The sequence below is a fragment of the Podarcis filfolensis genome (assembly GCF_964270895.1).
Source record: "Podarcis filfolensis genome assembly, chromosome: Z".
NCBI lineage: Eukaryota > Metazoa > Chordata > Lepidosauria > Squamata > Lacertidae > Podarcis > Podarcis filfolensis.
The window spans coordinates 20064288-20087009 of NC_139617.1; the positions used below are offsets into that span (position 1 = coordinate 20064288).

At 41.7% G+C, this 22722-nt stretch overlaps 1 protein-coding gene across 11 annotated transcripts in view; it reads right to left on the reverse strand.

Moving 5' to 3' along the window:
- Window positions 1–22722, reverse strand: part of DACH2 (dachshund family transcription factor 2) — a 333515-nt gene that overhangs the window by 51317 nt on the left and 259476 nt on the right. For all 11 annotated transcript variants that reach the window (XM_083595941.1, XM_083595936.1, XM_083595937.1 and 8 more), the window contains 3 exons: window positions 18456–18628; window positions 5664–5799; window positions 2893–2973 (listed from right to left, as the gene is read on the reverse strand). In XM_083595941.1, coding sequence (XP_083452067.1) covers window positions 2893–2973; window positions 5664–5799; window positions 18456–18628 — 390 coding nt within the window. The remainder of the gene's footprint in view (window positions 1–2892; window positions 2974–5663; window positions 5800–18455; window positions 18629–22722) is intronic.

Here is a 22722-nt window from a genome sequence, read left to right on the forward strand (position 1 = left end):
TACCCACATACTGAAGAAGAAGCAGAAGAAGAAGATAGCATGAAGCTTAATCTGAGTTAGAAAGAGCATGAATTCCTGTTTTTGCTGCTACTTTTGAGAGGACACACTACTGTCCTGTCACCACAACACTGCAGTTCTTGATTTCTCTGTTGTTGTTGTTGTTGTTGTTGTTGTTGTTGATATTATTTGGATAGCAATCACTTCTCTATGGAAAAAGATGGGGAGGCAGCATCAAAATGACACAGAAAGTCCCTTAAAAATTAACAGGGCAGCCTTTTGATATTGTCTGATTCTAGAGGAAAAACTAGTTTGACATGCGCCCCCCCCCCCATCCCTGACCTAAACATGGCTTCAAAATGGCCCAGGAAATCTCTTCTGTATTGTCTGGAGAAGGGATTTCCTTGGCCATTCGGAAGCCATGTTTGTGTCTTCTCTGGTTTGTGTGACTTTATGCTTCTCTATAGTGTTTGTCAAACATACCTCTGACTTCACTCACTGGTGAAACACACTGAAAGGTAAGGGTAAGCTCATAACTAACAAAGCAATTGCTTCAAATGGTGCCTGCGCATTTTGCTTCATAACTTTCATTCCACATGTGCTAGGGACACTTTTTTTTTATGAAAGCTCACAGTTTGGCTCCCCTGCTGGATCTGGACCTGCAACCCCTCTTCCCTGCCCCTAGGTGGTCCTGATTATTGCAGCATCCTACAGGGACAGACTCTGAATTCTGCTCCCTACCTACTGAGGAACAAGATCACCTTGTCAGCATTTTAGTGCTTCTTAATATGGAGTGTTAACAACTGTAGCTGGATTTTGCACAAGTTGCCCTGCTAATTGTTATGGAATACCAAACTTTTGGAGTTACATTTAAGACGCTGGCAAACACCTCTCCCTCACTCCCCTGCTCCCCCACCCTGCCCCCATTACATGCTTTTAGTAATTTGCTCAATGACTGAAAAACTCCAAGCTACAGCAAAGCTGGCATTTTATGGCCTGCAGAGCTATAAATCATTTTAAAAATCATGATGATATTACTCAAACCAGATGTGAAAACATATGTTTTCCATGCTTGTGTAAATTGCTGACTTGTCATACTTAATAAATGTTGATAATTTTGAGTTAACTACATACCACCTTAATAATAACTTTGAAAACCTTCACAGGAATAAACACTATTATTATTATTTTTCTTGGTAAAGACAAACAGTCAGGGTATGAAAAATGAGGCTCACATTTCATACAAATATACAAATATTACGGAAGGAAATACTGTATACAAAACACAAGTAACAGAAGTATATAGGTAAGCTACAAGGAACAGCCCAGATATGACTGCAGAATTTGCACTCCTGAACTGGCATTCCCTATTTAATATTCATCTGCTTGGTATAATTTTGTTGGAGTGTGAATCAAAATTTGTATAATTTTGCCATATAACTTCCAATAATCTGTAGCCACAGGCTCACTCCAAAATGGGTGTTCTAGGGGGAAAAACTGTATTCAGAAATGCAACTTTCAGCCAACTTGCTGAGTCACAGTAAGCACTCAAAATATTTAGTCATATTCATATTTAATCTATTTTTGCATACCATATTATACATGAATTTATTTATGTAGACATGTTCACTCTGCTTTTCCATTCATATGGTCCTTCATAGCAACAAAACAACAACCAGAAAGCTCAGACATTGCAAAACACACACATACACTCTTCAATGAATGCAGCAACCAGCAGCAAAGAAGAAGCAGCAGCAAAACCAGGACCTAACTCTGATAAGATGACCACTCAGGTGACAAATGCTGGGACACATTCCCAAGAGCCACGTTACAAGGGAACAGCCATAGCTCAGAGGTAGAACATTTGCTTGACACGCAGAAGGTGCCATGTTCAACCCATAACATCTCCAGGTGAAGCTGGGATTATTATTATTTTGCCCCCTGTCTGAAACCTCGGAGAGCTGCTGCCAGTCAGTGTAGACAATACTGAACTAGGTGGACCAAGGGCCTGGTGGTTATGTCCCTTTGTGCTTTTGAACCTATGCTGCACCCTCATCAATGCAGTAGCTTCAGGTACAGTGGAGGCCACTATCCTGTTACCACTATCAGAGTAAGATTCAGCTGCCAAACTAGGCAGCTTCTGTACGTGGCATGTGTGTGTGTGTGTGTGTGTGTGTGTGTGTATTGTCTTTCACCATGGACAGCAAAAGTATACTGAAAAAACAGTGTCTTGATCTGGTGTCTGAAGGCAAGACAAGAAGGAACCAGATGGGTATTTCAATACAGGGTTTGATATATGTAGCCTTATGGAGTTCAAGACCCTAATATCTCAAGGCTACCCCTGCACTACACTTGGTATTGGTCCTCTAGAACTATTCAGGAATAGATACCCCTATCCAAGGGCATCAACATCTATCTTTGTGTTGAAATAATGTATTATTTCCGTCAACCTGTGAAATGCTCTCTTCCCAATGAATAAAACCTGGCTCTTTTGAACTTCAGGTCTATACTTGTGGGTTGCTTTCCTGTCTGTCCCTATCTCTGGTGTGTTTATTTCCATGAAATGTGAGGCCTCAGAGGTCTGAATCAGCTGTTTTACCTCTACATGAAAGAAGCTCACCAATATCCCTAATAACTGATTGAACCACGTAAGCAGAACTTGTAGCCTATGAACCAGACAGAGTTTGTTTGTTTGTTTGTCTGTTTGTTCTCCACGGTTAGAAGACAGAGCACAGAGGGGGCGGGGGGCTTTGCAACAAATGCCATCTAACTGCAACCTAAAACCAAATGAAAGCTACACACTTAGCTACTGTGATCATTTTTCAACAGACAGGAAGAGTGCAGTGAATCCAGTCTGTGATCCTTTGTGAAGAACGAAATATTAGAGGACATTACCTTTTTCCTTCAGGAGTTTCTTCGGGTTGGGCCCAGGCTCTTGATCCACAGGTTCACCCTCTCTATTAGTTGGCAGCATGCCTAAAAGAATGGGCATGACAGAGTGAAGAAGGAGAAAGAGTGAGGGTCATCGACCTGCATATTTGCCAAAATTATAAACAATATCCTCAATGTACAACAGTGAAGAGTGATTACTATATTCTTGGGGGCACTCAATCTTCTTGAGATTGATATTCAGGAACTGGAAATGTATTGTGCCACATACCTGCCACCAAGGATCAGGCTTTATAATGAACACTGCTTTAGCTAGTGGGTAAGAGATTTGCGAAGCCCAAGAGCTTCAACATAGCTGGCCAATTCATACAAAGTCAGATGGGAAAGGGCCTTCAGATCACATCCTTTTAGTTATTCGGTGTCCTTTTTCCACTGGTGGCCCTTGACTGGGCTACATTACATCCCAGCCAGAGAAATCAGAATAGTTAACTTTTTGGCCACTGCAAAGAATTCACAGATGTTTTTAAAGCTTAACCTCACCATGATTGCAGTGTGGGATTGTGTCAACTGAAGCAAGCCTTAGCAGGAGGGATACCTACTCTTCCTACTACAGATGCTTTCACATAAATATTTAGTTGTCTCCTTTATCACCACTGATGATATTCTACTAATCTGCCTGAGGTATATTCAAATGTCAATCCATTTATGCTCTCTGAAATACCAAGTGATACTATTTCCTAGTGTGAGAGAGGTCACATCTCTAAGTGAATTTGCAAAATACTTTTCCTCACCTATGTCAGTGATAGATAACTTGTGGTCTTCTAGATGTTGCTGGACTTCAGATCCCATCAGCCCTAGCCAATGGCCAAGGATGATGGGAGTTGCAGTCTGACATCCAGAGGACCAAAGGTTCTCCATCCCTGCTCTGTGATCAATACTGGCAACTGGAGTCTAGTAATGGATGCCTGCAAAATTGCTATGGAATGTGAAAATGCACACCAGTTAGATCATTCAAATATAAACCACCACCATTTCTAGGAATTATCTTTCACTTTTTTTAAAAAATGCCCAGTTCCCATATTTTGTACCTTGTTGGACACATTCACAAGTTCAGAAAAAATCATGTGCACCATTTGCTCATGCACCTTGTATGATCAATTCTCAAGCGGTTGTGTAAGAAGGCACCTAGTGTTAGGAGCCCACATTATGCCTTCCATATAGAAGCCTAACGCATTAAAGGTAGACTCCAACTGTACTCCAACACCCCGGTGCCCTGCTACAATGGTATCTACATGTTCAGTGAATATCTGAAGGGAGCAGCCAGCTATACTCCCACTGGACCTTTCTCCACATCACTTGGGCTCCCAATTACATATAGGAGAACAGGGGGCTCTGTCTTCTGTGAGAAGGGAAGAGCCAGATAAGCACACTTGCCATGAGCAAGACCATGAGGCTTAGCTCCATGCCACCTCCAGGGTTTTTTTCAGCAGGAACTGAGTTCCGGCACCTTTCCAGTGGGCACCATTGCCATTATAAGAGAACGAAGGAGGTGTTCATGGTGCGTTTTGGCACCTATTTCTCTAGAAAGATAGCACTGCGCACCCTCCATCCATTAGCCGTACACATGAGAAATGGGAGTCTAGGGGTATGGACAAAATGAATGGATTTTTTTATTATTATTATTATTATTATTATTATTGAAGGAGGGAATTACCAGTTCTTGCAGACAGGGGAAAATAAGCCTGCAAGCACAATACAAAGAAAACCACAAAGAAAGTGAAAAACTGCAGATGAGTTGAGACATGAGTGATTTCCTCTGAAATGTTCAGATTAACTAATTAAGAAGAGTGATTCATTGAAATCATTTCGGAAGAAAAATGCTTTTAATAGACCAGAGGATTTAAGGAATTGGTAATTATCTGTAATTCCTCTCACTTAATAGACAGATATAGACAGCTAGATGGTTAACAACCCAAACTGATGGATGACAGTTCAAAGACAATAATCTTTGCCACTGAGATTTTTCTTTTAATGTAGCACCTGTAAAATCACATGGATGAGGTAACTATATGATATTTGGCTTTCTTATTTTCTTTATTGATTAAAAATTACATTTGTCATACTTAACAGAACTATTAAGATTCTATTCTAAAATATTATTATTATTATTATCAACATACTTTACATGACTCTGATGAATGTTTGTTGTCAGAGAGCAAACATTTTAAAATAAATACGGCGATTTTCAGGTTGCAATCAGATTGCAGACTGAGGCTATAGGAATGTAGGTATCCTGCCTTACACAGAGTCAGACCATTGGTATATCCAGCTCAGTATTCTTTACTCGGACTTGCAGGAGCTCTCCTAAACTAATATAATCTGTTTCCTAAATTCTTCAGGGCTGAAACCAACCAGAGCATATTCTGTGAGGAAGTACTAATTATAACTGTTACCTAATTAAATTGGATACAAGCTTGTATCATATTCCTCTCTCCACTTAAAATTGGGTGTGCAATCTTCCTTGGGAATAAATCCAACTGAACTCAGTGGGATGAACCTCTCTGAGAACAATCTTAGGCTTGTGCTCTTAAGTGGCTAATCTAACTGATTAAATGTTATTGCCACCCCAGTCATTATTTCTTGTTTGCATCCTTTGGATATATGCTCACTTCCTACAATTAGCTTTCTTTCCACCTGTCACTTGTGAGAGATCTTTGACAAAGGACACTTTCAGACATCAGTGGCATCAGAACAGTCGCCATGAATAGGGTACCAACCAATTCTATCTGATGTGTTGTCAAGCTGCGATGGAGAACTTGAAATGCTGCTGCTCTGGTGTGAAGAGGCATGACTCCCGGGCCGCTGACTCTCTTCCATGGACGGGGCTGGTGAAGGGCTGTCATGAATTCTCTCCTTTAGAAAGAAGAAGCACGTTAAAATAAAGTATTTGGAGTACATCACTGCTGCCCCAATTCACACTGATGGCTAGGCCATCCCCCAAACATATCAGAACACACACATATATCTGCCAAGACAGTACTATCCTAGGTGCCTCAGCAGAAGAGGCAGAGAAGGGTAGTCAACAGGGAGAGCAGGAATGCATGCCCGCATGGCTCTGTTGCAGTGCCTTTGAATACAAGGGGGACTCAAGACCTCAAGACCACTGGGAATAGCAGGTAGGGAGAGTGCTGTCGGTGGCTGTTCAAAAGGCAATCAGGCATCAACCAGCCCCAGAGTGCTCTGGTGAGAGAAAGTCAAAGGAGGAAAAGAGCCCAGAGAGGTGTGAGTGGGGGGGGGGGATGCTTTAACTCCACTCCTTAATACCTAGGGCACAAGCTAAGGCAGTGGCTGTGTGAGATGACCATGTCATAGTAAGCAATTAAAGCAATCAAATAGTATTTGGTGTTACTTTAGAATACACTTTCAAGATCAGTTACCCAAAGGACAGTCTTTTTTTTTTTACCCCCAATGCATTTTTATGCTGTACACCAGGGGTGGGGTAGCCTGTGACTCTCCAGATCTTGCTGAACTACAACTCCCATCAGCCCCAAACAGCATGGTCAATGGCCAGGAATAGTGAGGGTTGTAGTTCAGGAACATCTGGGGAGCCAAAGGCTAGCCACTCCTGCTGCACAACTTTGCTGAATTGCTTTGTGTTCTGTTCTATGGACTGGGTCCACCTACATCTGCTAGGCTCTACCTCAAGGTTTGCCAAAGTCTGAGAGGCTCCATCCTTAGATCCATCAAAGACCTCTTTCTCACCACCTGTTGCAGCTCTAATCTCTCTCCGTGCTGATGCCAGACCCTGTCCAGTGATTTTTTATTTTAGGCTTCGGCTTCCCTAGTCAGTAAGGTATCCTACTATACGGAATACAGTTCTCTGTTTCAAGTGCTGATTGATCAAGGTCCAATTTAAAGATAAAAAAGAAGGGAGATCATGAGTCCTGAAGCTGCCCATCAGTGGTTAGCAGCTGGACAGCAGACTAAGCAGGCACACTGGTCACAGTTTCAACCCACTATTTAAATCACAGTAATTATTTCCAATTTTCTATACCTACAAATTAACACATGCAAATTTTATGTAAATCTATCCTCTTTGTGTCCTCTGTTGGTGATACATGTCCTCTTGGGAGAGGAGGGCCACTACTCAGTGGTAGAGCATCTGTTCTGCATGAATAATGCCCCAGGTTCAACATCTTCAGGTAGGGCCCCCTCTGAGATCTTGGAAGCTGCTGTTGGTCAGTGTAGACAACATTGAGCTAGATGGTCTAATGATGTGACTCAGTATAAGGAAGCTTCCTCTGTTTTGGCAATGTGTTAAGTTGCCAAGCTACTAATCAGGCCTCATTTTTCAAGCTCTGCTTCCAGCAGGCTGTGCAGGGGGTTCTAGAACAGAGTTTCCTAATTGTAATACTGTACGTAGCATTTGTCTATTCCAAACACACAGCACTGAAAATGTTGCCTGAAATTCGTTTTTTTAATAGGATAGTTATTGGACATTCAATGCCAAGTGAACCTCAAAATCATGTAACAGATGCCTATCTATTATACAGTGGTTAATCCTCAACGGACATGCTTTTTAACTCATTATCTCTTATTTAATGAACATACAATAACTAATAAAACTTAAAAGAGAAGCATTTAATTGCTGTACTATTTGTCTACTAATTAAAAATATTTGTTAACCTTAAACAGATCGTAATCTATTCAAGGCCTTTTGTGCCTCTGTATCTTGAGGGCATTTTTGATTTAAATCAGTTTTAAACAAACATTGGGTGTTTTTTCCTTCTCTCTTCCCAGGGGACCTGTAGGATATTATTGCAGAGATTATAACTATATTGGTAAGAAAAGAAGGAGAACAATAGGCACTACTATTTTGGGCAGTGAAAATGGCCTCTGGATTAAATTACCTAAACTGAGAGAGGACCTGAGAGAGAAACAAGGAAGTGTTGGTTCTGTTTTTTGAATTCTTCCCATCTATTGCATGCATTTGAAGAGGGTTTTTCCTTAGTTTCCAATCCCTTACTCGCCCCAAAGAAACCCCTTTGATTCAAGACTTTAAAGCAGAACCTGTGGACCTCCAGATGTTGTTGGACTCCAACTCCCATCAACTCCAGCCAGCATGGCCAATGGTCAGGAAAGATGGGAGTTGTAGTCTCTGGCCTAATGGAACAATGACAGAACAGCTTAACTTGCAAATAATGAACCTGTTTGGAAAGAGAAAGCAAATTTGCATCATTGCTAACTAAACATGTGGGCACATGCTTGATGTGAGAAGGATTTCCATTTCCCAGGTAGGCAGTAGTGGAGCTCCCTAGAGGTCTGGACTCTTGACAAACTACATTTAGATGGCACTTGGTGATAAATGAAGACCCAGCAATGAGAACCAGGATGTGGATTGAGACGTTCTCTATAATGGAAGGCAGTTGTGATTCTCTTTTTGCCCCTTAATATATGCGAGCAGTTTCTTCTTTGCACGTAAACAGATCCATTTTTCAGCCCCGTAATCAGTATGCATCTATTAAGCTACTTAACAGCAATGAGCTGTGGTTCATTAGGTAGCTACTGTTGTGTCTCCGTCTAGTTAAAATTTCACAGCAAGTTAATCTATTTTATTACAAATGAGAACACAAGCGATAATGTCCCCGCCATTTTCCAAACACAGGGTTAACAGTATTTGTAACAAATCAATGAGGACATTTCAATAGAAAAATTGCAAAGCTCAAAGCCTGAAATCTTTTTTTTACACCTTGATGACTTCATTCTGTCGTTTCTGAATTTTACAGCCCCGTGTCACTCTTCATGTATTTCAGTTTTGTTCTCCTGAAATAGCTGTTGTTCCGCTAGCCCAATACATTAAAGGCTTCCTTCTGAATAGTGAATTACTACTCACTCAGAGAGAAGAAAATATCAGAAAAGTGCAAGGGGAACCTGTGGTGCTTGGACTCCAGCTCTTGTCAGGTCCAGCCAAGCATGGCCAATGGTCAGGAGTGGTAGGAGTTGCAGGGGAACCAGAGAGCCACAGATTCCCCATTCCTGTATTAGAAGACTGCTACAACAAAACTAAAGCCTGCTGTCAATAGGATTGCACTCTACTTAAAGGACCAGGTTTGCAGTCTGCAGGTGCTCCTGGATTGCCAGGTGGCACACATGGCCAGGGGCAATTTTGCACAGCTTTGGCTGGAGTACCAGCTGCACCCTTTCCTAGATAAAGTAGACCTGCATGGAATTACCGTTGAAGAATGTTTGGAAACTTCAACTAGTGCAAAACGCAGTGGCAACCGTACTATCTGGGATTTTGTGGGGGAGCACATTACTTTATCTTTGTCTAATCTGTGCTGGCTTCCAGATCAATTTTGGGGACAATTCGAAGTGCTGGTCCATCATTATTATTATTATCTTTATTAAAATTTGTATACCTGTAGATTTCAGGGCGGTTAACAACATAAGATTACCACCATCTATCTATCTATCTATCTATCTATCTATCTATCTATCTATCTATCTATCATCTATCTATCATCTATCTATCTATCTATCATCTATCATCTGTCTGTCTCTCTGTCCATCCGCCCGTTCATCCATCCGTCTGTTCATCCATCCATCTATCCATACTAAAAATCAAAACAAAGACAACCAATAACCACCTCCCCTTCGACAACACATTTAAAAAGGCATAAGATGTCAATCAGCCAAACGTCTAGTTAAACAGGAACATTTTAGCCTGGCACCTAAAGGTGTATAACGAAGGCACCAGTCAAACCACAGATAATGCCCTCTCCTCAGCTATCACCTGAAGAACTTCTTAGGGTGGCATGAGTCTTAAGAGGGCAGCTTTTCCAATCTTAACACCTGAGAGGGTCTGTAGGGAAGGAGGTGGTATTTGAATCTTACTTCAGCACTGGCAAAGGGACAGCGTCCTTCACTGCACAGAATGGCGTAAGAATTAAAGACAACTCAATTGTGCACCAACATTTTGCCATCACTGCACGCCACCAGCATCTGCCACCCAATGCTCCAGTAGCTGGGTGGCAGAGCCTTGCCTTCTATGCCACCATTCTAAAAGCATTTCTCTTTACCAAAGCTTTCCAAGATTAGTCTGAGAGTCATGTATATTGCTGGTTATTGTGGATATGTGAAATTATTGCATTTCTTATTGGTTTCATATTATTTCATTATGCACCGTTCTTCTTACTTTTGGTACATTGCTTTGCATTTTTTTTAAACTTTTGGTACATTGCTTTGCATTTTTTAAAAGTTGAACAGTTTATATACATTGTTCAAAGTAAAATAATTAATAAATAGCTCCGTAGAGAAATTACCAGTTCTCTCTGTTCCTTTCTCATTCCATACAAACTGAAACTGCTGCCAGTTTAAAATAGACAAACACATATGGGCTTAATAATACTAATAATAATAATATCATTTACCAATAAGTGTCCTATTTCCCTTTGCATCCCCCTTCTAACACATGTACAGAAATGCAACCTGCAGGACATTTTTCTCATACCCTACTCCCCTGCAAATGAACTGCTGAACTTCAGCAGACCATCCAGTCATTAAAAAGCATTTAACATTACCTTTAGTCCTACTTTAGTGCTGTTAGTGTGCTGCCAAAGCTTTCTGTAGCTGTTATTGGTCAAGTGGCGGTTGTGTGTGTGTGTGCACGCCCGCACACATGTGATTTAACTGTAGGAGTTTGCATGAGAACATTTATGTTTTATTTGCATTTTTATGTTTTGGTTTTAAATGTAAGTCACCCATGAATTTGTTAAGGGGCTGTCTGGAATGCACTGGCTAACTGTTCCCACTAGATGCCAACACCCTAAAGGGATTCATACATGTGGAAGTATTGACATTAGCATTCTCATTTCCATGGATGGAACCCTATGCATATACACCCATGTCTGCTTCAAATAGATAAGATCATGCATCAGCCATGGGGGAGTGGTGGTTATCAGTAGTGTGTTAGTCCATGCATTCTGCATAGCCCCTTTATAAGTTCAGTACCAATGGGTACCACATGACAGAAGATGGCTTTTGCCAGGGCCCAAACTACCCATTCACAGTGATCAAGTCAGCCCAACTCACAACAACATATACATAACACACAGATACACACACATGCAGAGCATATCTATTCTTGACATAATCAACTTGACCTTAGTACTTCCAGCAGTGATATTTCATAGTATTGATCTTCACTTGTGTGCCAAGTGTTTAGAGGAGCTGTGATGCTAAGGCTTGCTTGTTTATTTTTATTTCTAGTGCAGCTATAATTACTCATCCAAATGTTAATCTATTAATGAGTTCCTAAAGGACTTAATGGCATTTCTCTGCTGACAAGTGGGTTTTGCAGCTCTGTCTGAATACTGGAAATTTTATTCATACATTTGTCTCGATATTTCTTTTTAATTTATGCCTTTTCTCTTGTGATCTTCTGGGCAGGGCAACGTGGGAGTTAACTCACTAATGAAACTGGAGGCAGCATAACAACATCACCCTGCTTCAGGATCTTTCTGAAAACAAAAATGAAGAAACTTCAAGATTGTGATTTTATAGGGAAAGTATGGCTTCCCGATGAACACAGAATACCTTTGGTAATGTAAATTATCTCTTCAAAGTGATGTTTTCGCTGTGGTATTTTTAATGTCATTATACCTGTTTGTGGCTGCACTTCTCAGAAGGAGCTGAAGGCTGCATCAAGGGTAGCCCTTTGGGTCAATCTTTTGACAACCAAATACAGTGGTACCTCTGGTTCCGAACTTAATTCATTCCAAAGGTCCATTCTTAACCTGAAACTGTTCTTCACCTGAAGTACCACTTTAGCTAATGAGGCCTCCCGCTGCCACTGTGCAATTTCTGTTCTCATCCTGAGGTAAAGTTCTTAACCCGAGGTATTACTTCCAGGTTAGCGGAGTCTGTAACCCAAAGTGTTTGTAACCAGAGGTGTTTGTAACCTGAGGTACCACTGTATCCTTTTGAAATAGTGTTTTCAAAGAACCTCCCCATGCATTCATAGAACATGTGAGAGGGAAAGATATACTGTGCTGAACAGCCTTGCCTAAAGATTGCCACATCTCTCTGGTTATGCCCCCTGGCACCCACATTTTCAGCTAAATTTGTGAAAGCAACATGGGAATAGTGGGCACTTTTATATATTTAAATGGATGCAGAGGTATCATGGGGTATGACCAAACGAGCATTTCCATGTTGGGAGTGACTAGCCATCACATTCCCACTCCCCACAAATATTCAGAAATGGTGGAGCTCTGAACTATTTTGCCCATGCAATCCTTGTAACCACACAAGAGAATCATCCAAATGTTCCAAAGAATCCCACCACCAGGAAATGGCAACCATGCCACAGGTAAAGTATATATAAATCAGGCTTAAATTGGATGGATGTGTTTCAATTCAGAACCTCATGTGATCTACAACCTGCATATTTAGCTTCAGGAATGTAGACTTTCCCATTCTTTTTCAACAGAGGGGGCAATCCCAATGAATGAAGCTCTTACAGTGGAGTTGGAGGATCTCCATGTACACAACAAAGCTTCTCATCCACAGCATATCCCTGGAGCAATGATCTGAACCTCACACTTTTCTAACCTACCACTTGGTTTACTAAAGGCTTACCAGACTACTGTGTAACCATGACTGTCAGGGATCTTTCCCACTACTAACCACCTCTTGCTTTTAAACTGGAAACAGAAAGCTAACCTTGGACTTTCTGAATGTGGATCACCTGCTCTACCTCTGAGCATGCAAAGAACATGCTCTACCACAATGTCGTTGTCCCTCCAGAGGAAGTAACTTTGGTATCAATAAAATGAGTAGTTCTGTTTAGGAATTATGCCTTGGGGGCGGGGCAGGGGGAGGATTATCAACCTGAAGGCATTAACTCCATAAGCTCATCTCACCCACCATGTCCCAGCGTGCACCAGTTCCACTCTCTCTGTTCCCAACCTTCTCAACACTGAACCTACATAGAAGGCTCAGCATGGCTGGGAACTCTGATAATCAAGGGTGTCTAACTGCATGAATACTTCAACTCATGTCCAAATGAATGCAATCAGAAGCCCCTTTCAGACTTTCCCCACCCAACACAAGAAGATTAGGAAGTAAGTGGATAGGATGTTTGGGGCAGAGCCAGCATGGATGGCCCTGTCCCCCTGCCCCCTACAAGAAGCATTTCCTGTTCAGGCCCGAACTGGACTTTTGTTTCACTATAATCTGAAAGATTACCTCCACCTTCAGCATGCATTAGCTTTTAATACCAGATGTTCACTTACTAATTTCACTGCATTGTGACCATTTCTCATCAACTCATTAATTGCCAGCTGCTCAGCCAAAGGAAAAACAACAACCCAAACAAACCCATAGATAATCAGAGGATATTGGTAAATAGCCAACCAAGAACACACCACTTTGGCAATTCTCTGTGAGTCGAAGAATAGTAACAGACATTTCCTTTGTGCTATTATAACATTTCCTGGACTTGTTATCAGTATTGCTACTCCAGATAAGTGGGGGGGGGGGGGATAAATTAATGACCCAACAAAGATCTTTGCTGAAATAAAGGTAAGAGGACATTTAGTGCAGGGATGGGGAACTTCTGGCCCTCCAGATGTTGTTGGACTACAACTCTCATCAGCTGTGGTCAGCAATTAAAATGGTTGGGAATACCGAGACTCACAGTCCAGCAACAGCTGGAGAGCCACAGTTTCCCCACTCCTCATTTGGAGGAATAGTCAAACTACATTATATGTCAGTCAACAACATATGTGATAAAATCCCACCAAACAGACAGATGGGTTCAGCAGGGGTGGCATGGATTAGAAAAGTGGAAACTTGAGTTGAACACCATCTTCCTTCTGCACACCCTGCTGCAATTTCCTTTTGGCATCTGGTTGGTCACTGTGGAACATATGAAGCTGGAGCTTTGCTCAGGTCCAGCAGGGCACCTAGTATGTTCCAAGTTTGCTTCTGTGGCATCTGCAACCCCTTGGGGAGAAAATAATTTAGAAGATTTTCCAGCTGTCTCTGCAGAACTAGGTGCACAGTGAAGAGCAAATTCATTTGCAAATTATAGGAATTGGGTGGGCTCCGGTCCATCAGCATTTTGAATAGTTTGTAGGCTAGCAGCAGCTTCATGTTCTAATAGGCTTATTCCTGGAAAGCAATTTTATTTTATTTTGTAAGGAAGTACTGAATTCAAGGTCCTGGAACAAATGAGGAACAGTTTCTTTGCTAAGACTATGGCAAGGAGCACTGGTTGATGTGAGGCAGTGTTAGTGGTTGTTTCTCTGCCCATTCCATTTTCCTTGTCAAGAGAGAGAAAGCTAGAAAGCCTCCCAGCCTCTGCAAACTCTCCTCTGTGTACAAAATGCTGGTGCGGGAGAGACCTTCCAACTAATACTGAACTCAGCCAGCCTATGCCAACAGCACTATAAGCAAAAAACTGGGCTACTGAGAAACCACTGGTGAGATATCTGCCTATTTGGGGGAACTCCAAGATTTGTAGAGGTGCATGAAATAATTAAAAAAATTAAAAAGGACTCCAAAATAATAGCAAGAAACAAAGAACCGGTACACATGTGATCATATAGTGAAGGAACAGCAGGGGAGGTGAATGCATCCTGGGGCGGTTAGCTGAGACTCAATTGGAGCTCAAGACATGTTGCAACACCTGCACCCTGCCATGGCCACCCCATCCCCAAGCTCTGCACAGAGATTCAAGAGGCCAGAAAACCCCACACACCCTTATAGCATTGCTTTGGAAGTCCCATTTGCCTCTGGCTGCGAGAAACACAAGAAGGAGGAGAAAGAAGAAGTCAGCTGTACCTGTTGAGATTTGAGGATTGCCTTCCTCAAATCTACATGGGTAAACTTGGGAGGGGTGAAGCAAGCCTTCTAGGCATCTTAAATGCACTGTCCACCCTTCTTTTTGCCTAGCCATTGTTTTCCATCACATGGTTCACTTTCTTCAAACTAATTAGGCTTTTCTCTCTCTCGAGCTCCCTGCAATCTCTTTCCTACTATGAAAACATTCCTTATTTGATGCTGTGTCTGACTGATTAAATGATGTTTCCAGGCTTAATGACGTTAATGCTATTTCCAGCCCACATTAGGGCTATATTTGTTATTAACAACAAACGCTGGCGGCTGAGCCAACATTAAAAGGACCTGAAGCACAGTAAAAGGCTAATCAGCGATTGGTCTGACAATATTCCCAGGTTAGCTTTTACAGAAAAGCATGTGGATTTGCAACTCAAAATAGCTCTCCCAACATTAAAGACAAACACAGTGCATTGGTTATTATTTACCAGAAGCTACCACTGAGCTTTGGAAGAACTGTTATCTGGCACTTATGGGTCTCAAACCTGCATCCCCGAGGAAGAAGCATCGATTCCTCCTGCTATACCATCACAATGATTGCACAGCAAACTGAATAACTGGGAGATCTGCAGTGTTCTTAACATTAGGCATGTTTATCAGTAAAACTACTACTACTACTACTACTAATATACTGATGCATTTGAAGTGCCATAATATCAAAGTGCCTCCTCCCCCAGTGTTTTTTTTTTTTAAATGAACGTAGAATCAAATGATTTTCAAGATTACAAGGGATCTTGGAGGTCAACCTCCCACTGAGTGCAGGATCTATAATGCAGAATGCAACAATGGGAACAGTCCGCACCATACAATTAAAGCACATCCAACCCCAACCCCGAGAACTGTAGTTTCCCATTCACAGAGCTACAATTCAATTAACAAACTACAGTTCCAAGCATTTTGGGAGGGGAAGACATGTGCTTTAAATGTGTGTTGGATGTACGATGGTGCAGACCCTGCCTGTTTGTATCCCTGACAGACGGGTGGCCAGCCTCTGCTTAAATACCCGTAGTGAGGAAGAGCCACCACTCCCCAGGGCAGCCTGTTTCCACTGTCAAACAGATTTCACTGCATGACATTTCTCCGAATGTTTAGCTGAAGTGTGTTTTCTTCCAATTTCCACCCATTAATAATAATTCTAGCCCTGCCTCATGCAGTGACAGAGAAAAAGTCTGTCTGAGCCAAAAGGTTGGCCGAGCTACAAATATGGCTCTTATCTTTGCACAATAATAGGCTACATTCCAGACCATGCAAAGGATAGGGGTTTACCTCCCCCCCTCTCCCCCCTCTGTATCTTTCATCTAAACAAGCAGGAGTGGCTGCATGTCACAGGGTGGCATGCTCACTAGTGGACACTTTTGAGTGCTAAGCATCTTCACTTTTATGGGTGAGTGGGGATTTGGACTGGGGCTTGTGTCGAAGTTCAGACCTAGGGTTTCCTTAGAGGAGGAGCAGATGGAGCATGAACTCTCCCTCAGCAGATCTCCAGGCTGTCAGCAATCCTGACAATGGAGTCACTGCATCCAGTGACTGCGTCATTAATGAAAATGAATTCAGACCAATCACAATGGAGTCCTTAGATCTAGGCATCAATGATAATAGAGTCACTGGATAAGCCATGTGTGGCAATGGATTCAGACCAATGACAGTGGTATTACTTCACCCTAGACTTCACACCCTAGACAGTGGTATTACTTCACCCAGAGGGCTCCACACCAGTTACCTAAATTTCTGGCTGGCTCATTCCATCCGGAGTCATAAGGAAAATGAAGAAGGTGAGCCAGGAGCTTCAGGGCCATCTGTGAAGTGCCCAGGTAGCTTCATGCAAGGCTACTTAGCAGCAGAGATAATTACATATACAGTGGTACCTCGGGTTATGCTTCAGGTTATATACGCTTCAGGTTACAGACTCCGCTAACCCAGAAATAGTACCTCGGGTTAAGAACTTTGCTTCAGGATGAGAACGGCGGTGCAGCAGCAGCCCCATTAGCTAAAGTGGTGCTTCAGGATAAGAACAGTTTCAGGTTAAGAACGGACCTCCGGAACGAATTAAGTACGTAACCAGAGGTACCACTGTATGCACCTGTATGGATCAGGTTCTGGTTGAGAGTTAGGAAGGGGGTGGAGTCTCTGGCTCCTATGTAACAGCTCCAGTCATAACAACACAATACATTTAAAACACTATTATATCACCTTTAGCAGTCATGGTTTCCCTCAAAGAATCCTAGGAGCAGTGAGGGTACTGAGGGTTGTAAGGCGACCCCATTCCCCACACAGAGTTCCCTGGATAGAGGCATTGATTAAACTACAATGGGAAATGTTTGGTGTAGAAGATGAAGCCTCCATTAGAGCTTCAAACATCCGTGCAAAGCCTTCCTGAACTGGGGAAATGAGAAATCTTCCCATTCCTAGTCCTACGATCAACAACCAGCTTACACTCAATTCAGTTCATTCTGCGCTTCTTAAAGACATATCCTGCAGAACAGGGAGTGCTAACATTTTGTTTAAAATTCTGATCCCATGGATGACTTACGGCAAGCCAAGATTCAAAGAGAGGAAGTTTCCTCAGCGGGACTGTAAAGGCAGGGATTTACAGTAGAGTTTTTGACAAAGAGTCTTTACTACAGAAGTGCTAGTAGGACCTGCTAATCACATTAGGCTAGATTAAAGATGGCAAGGAAGGCTTTCTAAATGGGCCTACTGTAGCTCTTCCTAATGTATAGTGTTCTTGTCAAGATGAAATCAAATTTCATAGTTATGACATTTCTTTCCAGAGTACTAAATGTTAACTTTGCTGAGCAGGCACATTTTGCAGCAGCGTAGTGGCGAAGGCAGGGAGAGGCAGCTTTGTTTTAGATAAATTAAGGCAAGGAGGGAGACACACACGATAACCTCATTCAAAGATGTCCATGAAGCAGACTCTTCTGACACTACAGAGAAGCAACTAACTTATACAACAGCTTGCAATAGGGGTTGCACAATTCAATCTATTGATTGCATTAATCCCATTTAAACATTATAATTGAAGTGACATATAGACTAATATTGGTGAGCATCAGCAAGGCCCACACTGATGCAGGCTCTGGGCTGTCGTTTAACAACAACACTCTTGATTCTGGAGTCTGCCATTTTTGTTTTCAACAATGCCATGGGTGATGACTCTATTCCAGGCATTCTATGGGGCGGGGGAGAGGAGAAGGCTGCTCTCAGGAACTGATGGCTCCACCATGATTAGCACACAAATCCACGAAGGCTGAAGGAAGGAAGGTCTCAGTAATCACCACTGTGCTCTAAGTACTTGAGATGACTCCATTCATCGTTTCTATTCATTTTCCAATTGCTCCATTTTTTGCTGTTTGGGGTTCATATATGTGTAATAACTCTTAGGATCCTGGAGCTTCACTTCCTACTTCCCTGAGCTGTATGATTTGCAGAGCACATTACCTATGCATGGCAACTCACTCCCCTAAACCTTGCTGACCTGAGAGACATTCCCCTTGAACTAGAAATAGATCATCTCATGGGAAAACCCAGCTTTTCCTGTATTTATTTCCTCTGTGTGGAAAAGAGCTTGTAAATATGAGGTCCTCCCTTCTTGCTTCCAGGGTATATTCCAACAAGAGCTGTGCCATGTGATTATGATGATTGTGTAACTAAGCTTGGAGCCTTACCTTTATAACTGAAGCTCCTGCTCTTGAGAGAGGACTGTGCATCTGAGCTGCAGCTGCCATGTTAGCTATAGTGTTGAGATGGTTCATCTGATTCATAGCCATTGCCACCGAAGCAGGAGGTAGGCCAACTGGGAGAAGTGGGTGAGGCATCATCATAAAAGGCAGATCTATTCCTGTGGGGGGGAAACAGGCTGTGGATCAGTTAAATATTGTTATTTTTTTCATTCCTTAATAATCTGACATTTTACTCAAGACTGCAACTCTTCCATGGAATTAATAATCTATCAGATCTTTTCCCCAGCAAATTGCAGGTGGGGTGATAACAAAATTTGTGGTATCTGTGGATGTTACAAATAAACAGATGGGGACGGGAAGCTACATAGAGCCACAGGGCACTTTTAAAATGTTGGAAGTTTTTTCTGTCTGCACTGGAGGAGATGGAGGAAGAGGATGAAGAAGAAGAGAAGAAAGTGAGGGAACACAGAGAGACCAGAAAGATATAGAGATCTGTGGCTTTTTCTTTGAGGTGCTGAAAAGGAGGTATGGAATGATGCCCATTCTTTTTCCATCTGTTAATCATATAGACGTTGGTCCATTTGGACTGCCCTTGACAAGCCCTCATCTGCCTGTCTTCTTACTTGCAACCAGTTAGGGGATGGCTCCTTGTCATCTCTGGCTCCACCAACTGTTGACCCCCCTGCTTACCATTGCACTAGTCCCAATGGGCATTAGCCACCACTTGACACATATCATTAATAAAATATTGTGTTTTTAAAAAATGATTTAAGATAACCTAAAATGATTAAGACCAATCATTACTTCCAATCCAGGTCAAAAGTGCGTAACATCTTGACCTGGAGTCCAAAACCAGATAGAGAGGGGGCCAAACAGACACTCTGAAACACAGAGCTCCATCCAAGACCATAACCTCCAAATAGCTTCCGGAAAAACTGTATTTTCTTGTTTCAGTTGTCATGCAATAGCCAAGACTGAACAGCTATAGGATATCTTGAATTTCATTACGGTGTGTTATCTTGGTTTATTTTTTAAGTATTGCTACTTTCCTCAAGCCCTTGGGGAAAGGTGAGGAATAGACGTTGAAATAAACAAATCCACACTGCAAACAGATGGCATTTTCAAGGGGCAAAGCTTTCTTAACAAAGATGGAGATAATATTTTAAGCAGAGTGAACCTGGGCATAAAACACTGACATAAATGGTAATTACAAAAGACCAGAAACACAGACAACTCAGGTGTATAACCCAGGTTAAAAATATGCAGCTGCAAGAACATGTCAGTGGAAAAAATTCTTCAGTCAAAAAGATTCATTGTATAACTGACCAGCAAAGCATTGGTTGCTCTTCCTGTTAAGTTTTACTGATGGTATGGCTTGTTTTCAAATTTATAATTATTATGAACTTATTATGAACTTTTAAAGTGTTTTTGTGGCTGAGGGCATTTTTAGCTACCTTTATGGTCCTACACAGATGGAAAACAGGGCAAACACATTTTAATAACTATTAAGGGAAGGGGTGATCTCCAGGCTCATTCACATTAATCCAAATCAGCTTTCACCAACCTGGTGCCCTCCAGATGTTTAGGGGCACAACTCCCTTCAGCCCCAGACTTCTTGATGAAGGCGACACAAAATCATTATTCAGGTATCAACTGAAATGAATCTTGAGATCATCCCCCCTGCCTCCTACGCTTTGGGCTTCAACACACGCATACCCTTTTCTTCCTGCTCATGCGATACAAGGGGAAAGGAAATGTGCATTTTAACCTTAGAATATCTAGGACATCATACTGCAGTTTGATCTGGATTTCTGTTAGTTAACTGTGGTTGGATTGGCAGCTTACTTTTAAGGCTTAGCTTTTTCCTCTCCTCCTCTCATGTGTGAAAAAGAAATATGTGTGGGGAATCTGACAGCCTGAGGCTTATTTATAATTAATCATACTAATAATTTTATTATTTGTACCCCACCCACCTGGCTGGGTTGGCCCAGCCACTCTGGGCGGCTTCCAACAAATACAACATTAAACATTTAAAATCTCCCAATACAGGGCTGCCTTCAGATGTCTTCCATAAGTTGTATAATTATTTATCTCCTTGACATCTGATGGGAGGGTATTTTCAGGGTGGGTGCCGCTACAGAGAAGGCTCTTTGCTTAAACCAGCGATGAGGAACCTGTGGCCTTCCAGATATTGCTGGACTACAAGTCACTTCATCCTATGTTGGCTGCCCCTGACAGGAACTGGAATCCAACAACAACTGGAGGGCAGAACGTTCTCAATTCCAGTTGTATATAAAGGATGGGGAACCTGCACCCCTCCCGATGTTGTTGGACTCCACCAGTCCTATCCAAAATAATTTGTGGTCAGGGATGATGGAAGTTGTCATCCAGCAACATCTGGGGGGCCAGAGGTTCCCCATTCCTAGTATAGACTGTGCTTGTCATATGGACTCAATGCATTAAAGGGCTGAGTAAAGCAAAACCAGAAGGTGTGATTGTACTTGGAAGACAAAAGGAAGCCACTGTAGATGTTGGAGCACCAGTCCTCTCACCACCACTTCCAAGCACAGATGTGAAATAATTTCCACTGTCCCTCACAGGAGTAGCAGTTATGCAAGACCTTTTAAAAAAAAAAATCCTGAGAAGAAATTTTGTGCTAGAGATGGACAGGGATGTATTACACATCCATCTTTAGCCCCGACCCAACCATTTTTATATTTATTTTTTCAGCACGTTAATCTGTTTAAATGTTATGTGCACCACAATCTTTGAAGATAGGGCTGGATCTGAATTTAAACACAAATTAATCTGATTCAGTGTTGGTCATTTGCTCTGCATTTTATGATTTTATAATTTTTCTGGTGTTTCGTTGATTTTATTGTACACTGCTGAGAGGTTGCCAGTTTAGAAATGTTAACAGAAAATGCTAAATAAATAAATAAATTTAATTGGTCACTTAGATGGGCTGTGGAACAGTGTGTGTGACATCTCTTTTCTTTAAGCAGTTCTACAACCTCACCCAACCCTCCAAGCTCATACAAACGTAAGTCTTTGTTTCCTCATTGATGCCCCCCACAGCAGTCTGGTAATCTTTCCTCATACTCCATGGAGTTTTCAACCCTCCCAGACACCATCTGTCCGCACTGAGTTGCGTGCCTACTTAGAGTCCAATTGACATGCAAACTAAATGCAAACTACAAACGGAATTTAACAGCACATTGCCAGTTTTAAGGGACAATACATCAAGTGCTTTCAAAAGGGGGTGTGAAGGAAATGCATCTCATGTTCACAAATCAGACATAATGCCCGATATTCAATAAACCCTTGTATTGTCTTGCGGAAGACTGCTGAGTGATCAGCAAGACAACAGGGTGATCAACAATAATAATAAAAATAGTGAAATAATCTGAAAGGAAGGAAAGAAATTTCATTTGCAGACCTTGAAAAGATACTAGATACTACAAATGTGTTGAACTCCTCAGTACAGAAAATGAAATTTAGCAGTATATAGAAGTTAGATACTGTCATTCAATGCGACACAAGAAGTCTAGGGTCTATCTTTTAGCCAAATAGGGGACCAGAGAATGCGTTATTATAAGAACCAGTGCAAACTGCTCAGTGTGTTCAACTAACGTTGGGAGTGATAATCAAGATACTTTGTATGTATGCATCACATATCCACAAAGATATGTATCCTAAGTAAATTGCATAAACCTACCTTTAAAATTTCAGAACACAAATTAAAACATTACAATGCAGATCTTATTTCTGCCTCATTCATTTGCTGTCACCCTTTCACAACTCTTTTCCTCCTTGTTGATCTGGCATGCAACTTATCTACATTCTTTTCCTTCTCCTGCCTGGACAAAATATTCTTTTGTGCACCAGCAAAGAAAGAAGGCTGTATTTTCCAATGATTTCAAACCACTAAGTTTGGCAGAATTACCAAAGAAACTTGTATAACAAGGAATCATTCTTTCCAGCTTTATTTCAAAAACCAAATGTCCCAATAAAATGTTGTTGTTGTTTGTTGTCCACTTCCCATTTGTTTGCACACACAAAAAAGTAAACAAACCCAAGCAAAAGTGCTTAGATTTCAGTGTAACTCATGAAAGATATAGGACTACAAGTTATAGCTCTGGTCTTAGTATTAGGCTCAAGTTTGAGGGGGCTAATAACACCCCCAAAGATTGGATTAATGGGGTGGGTGAATTCTAACATTTTGTTAATTGTGGTCTCACCTTTAAATAAG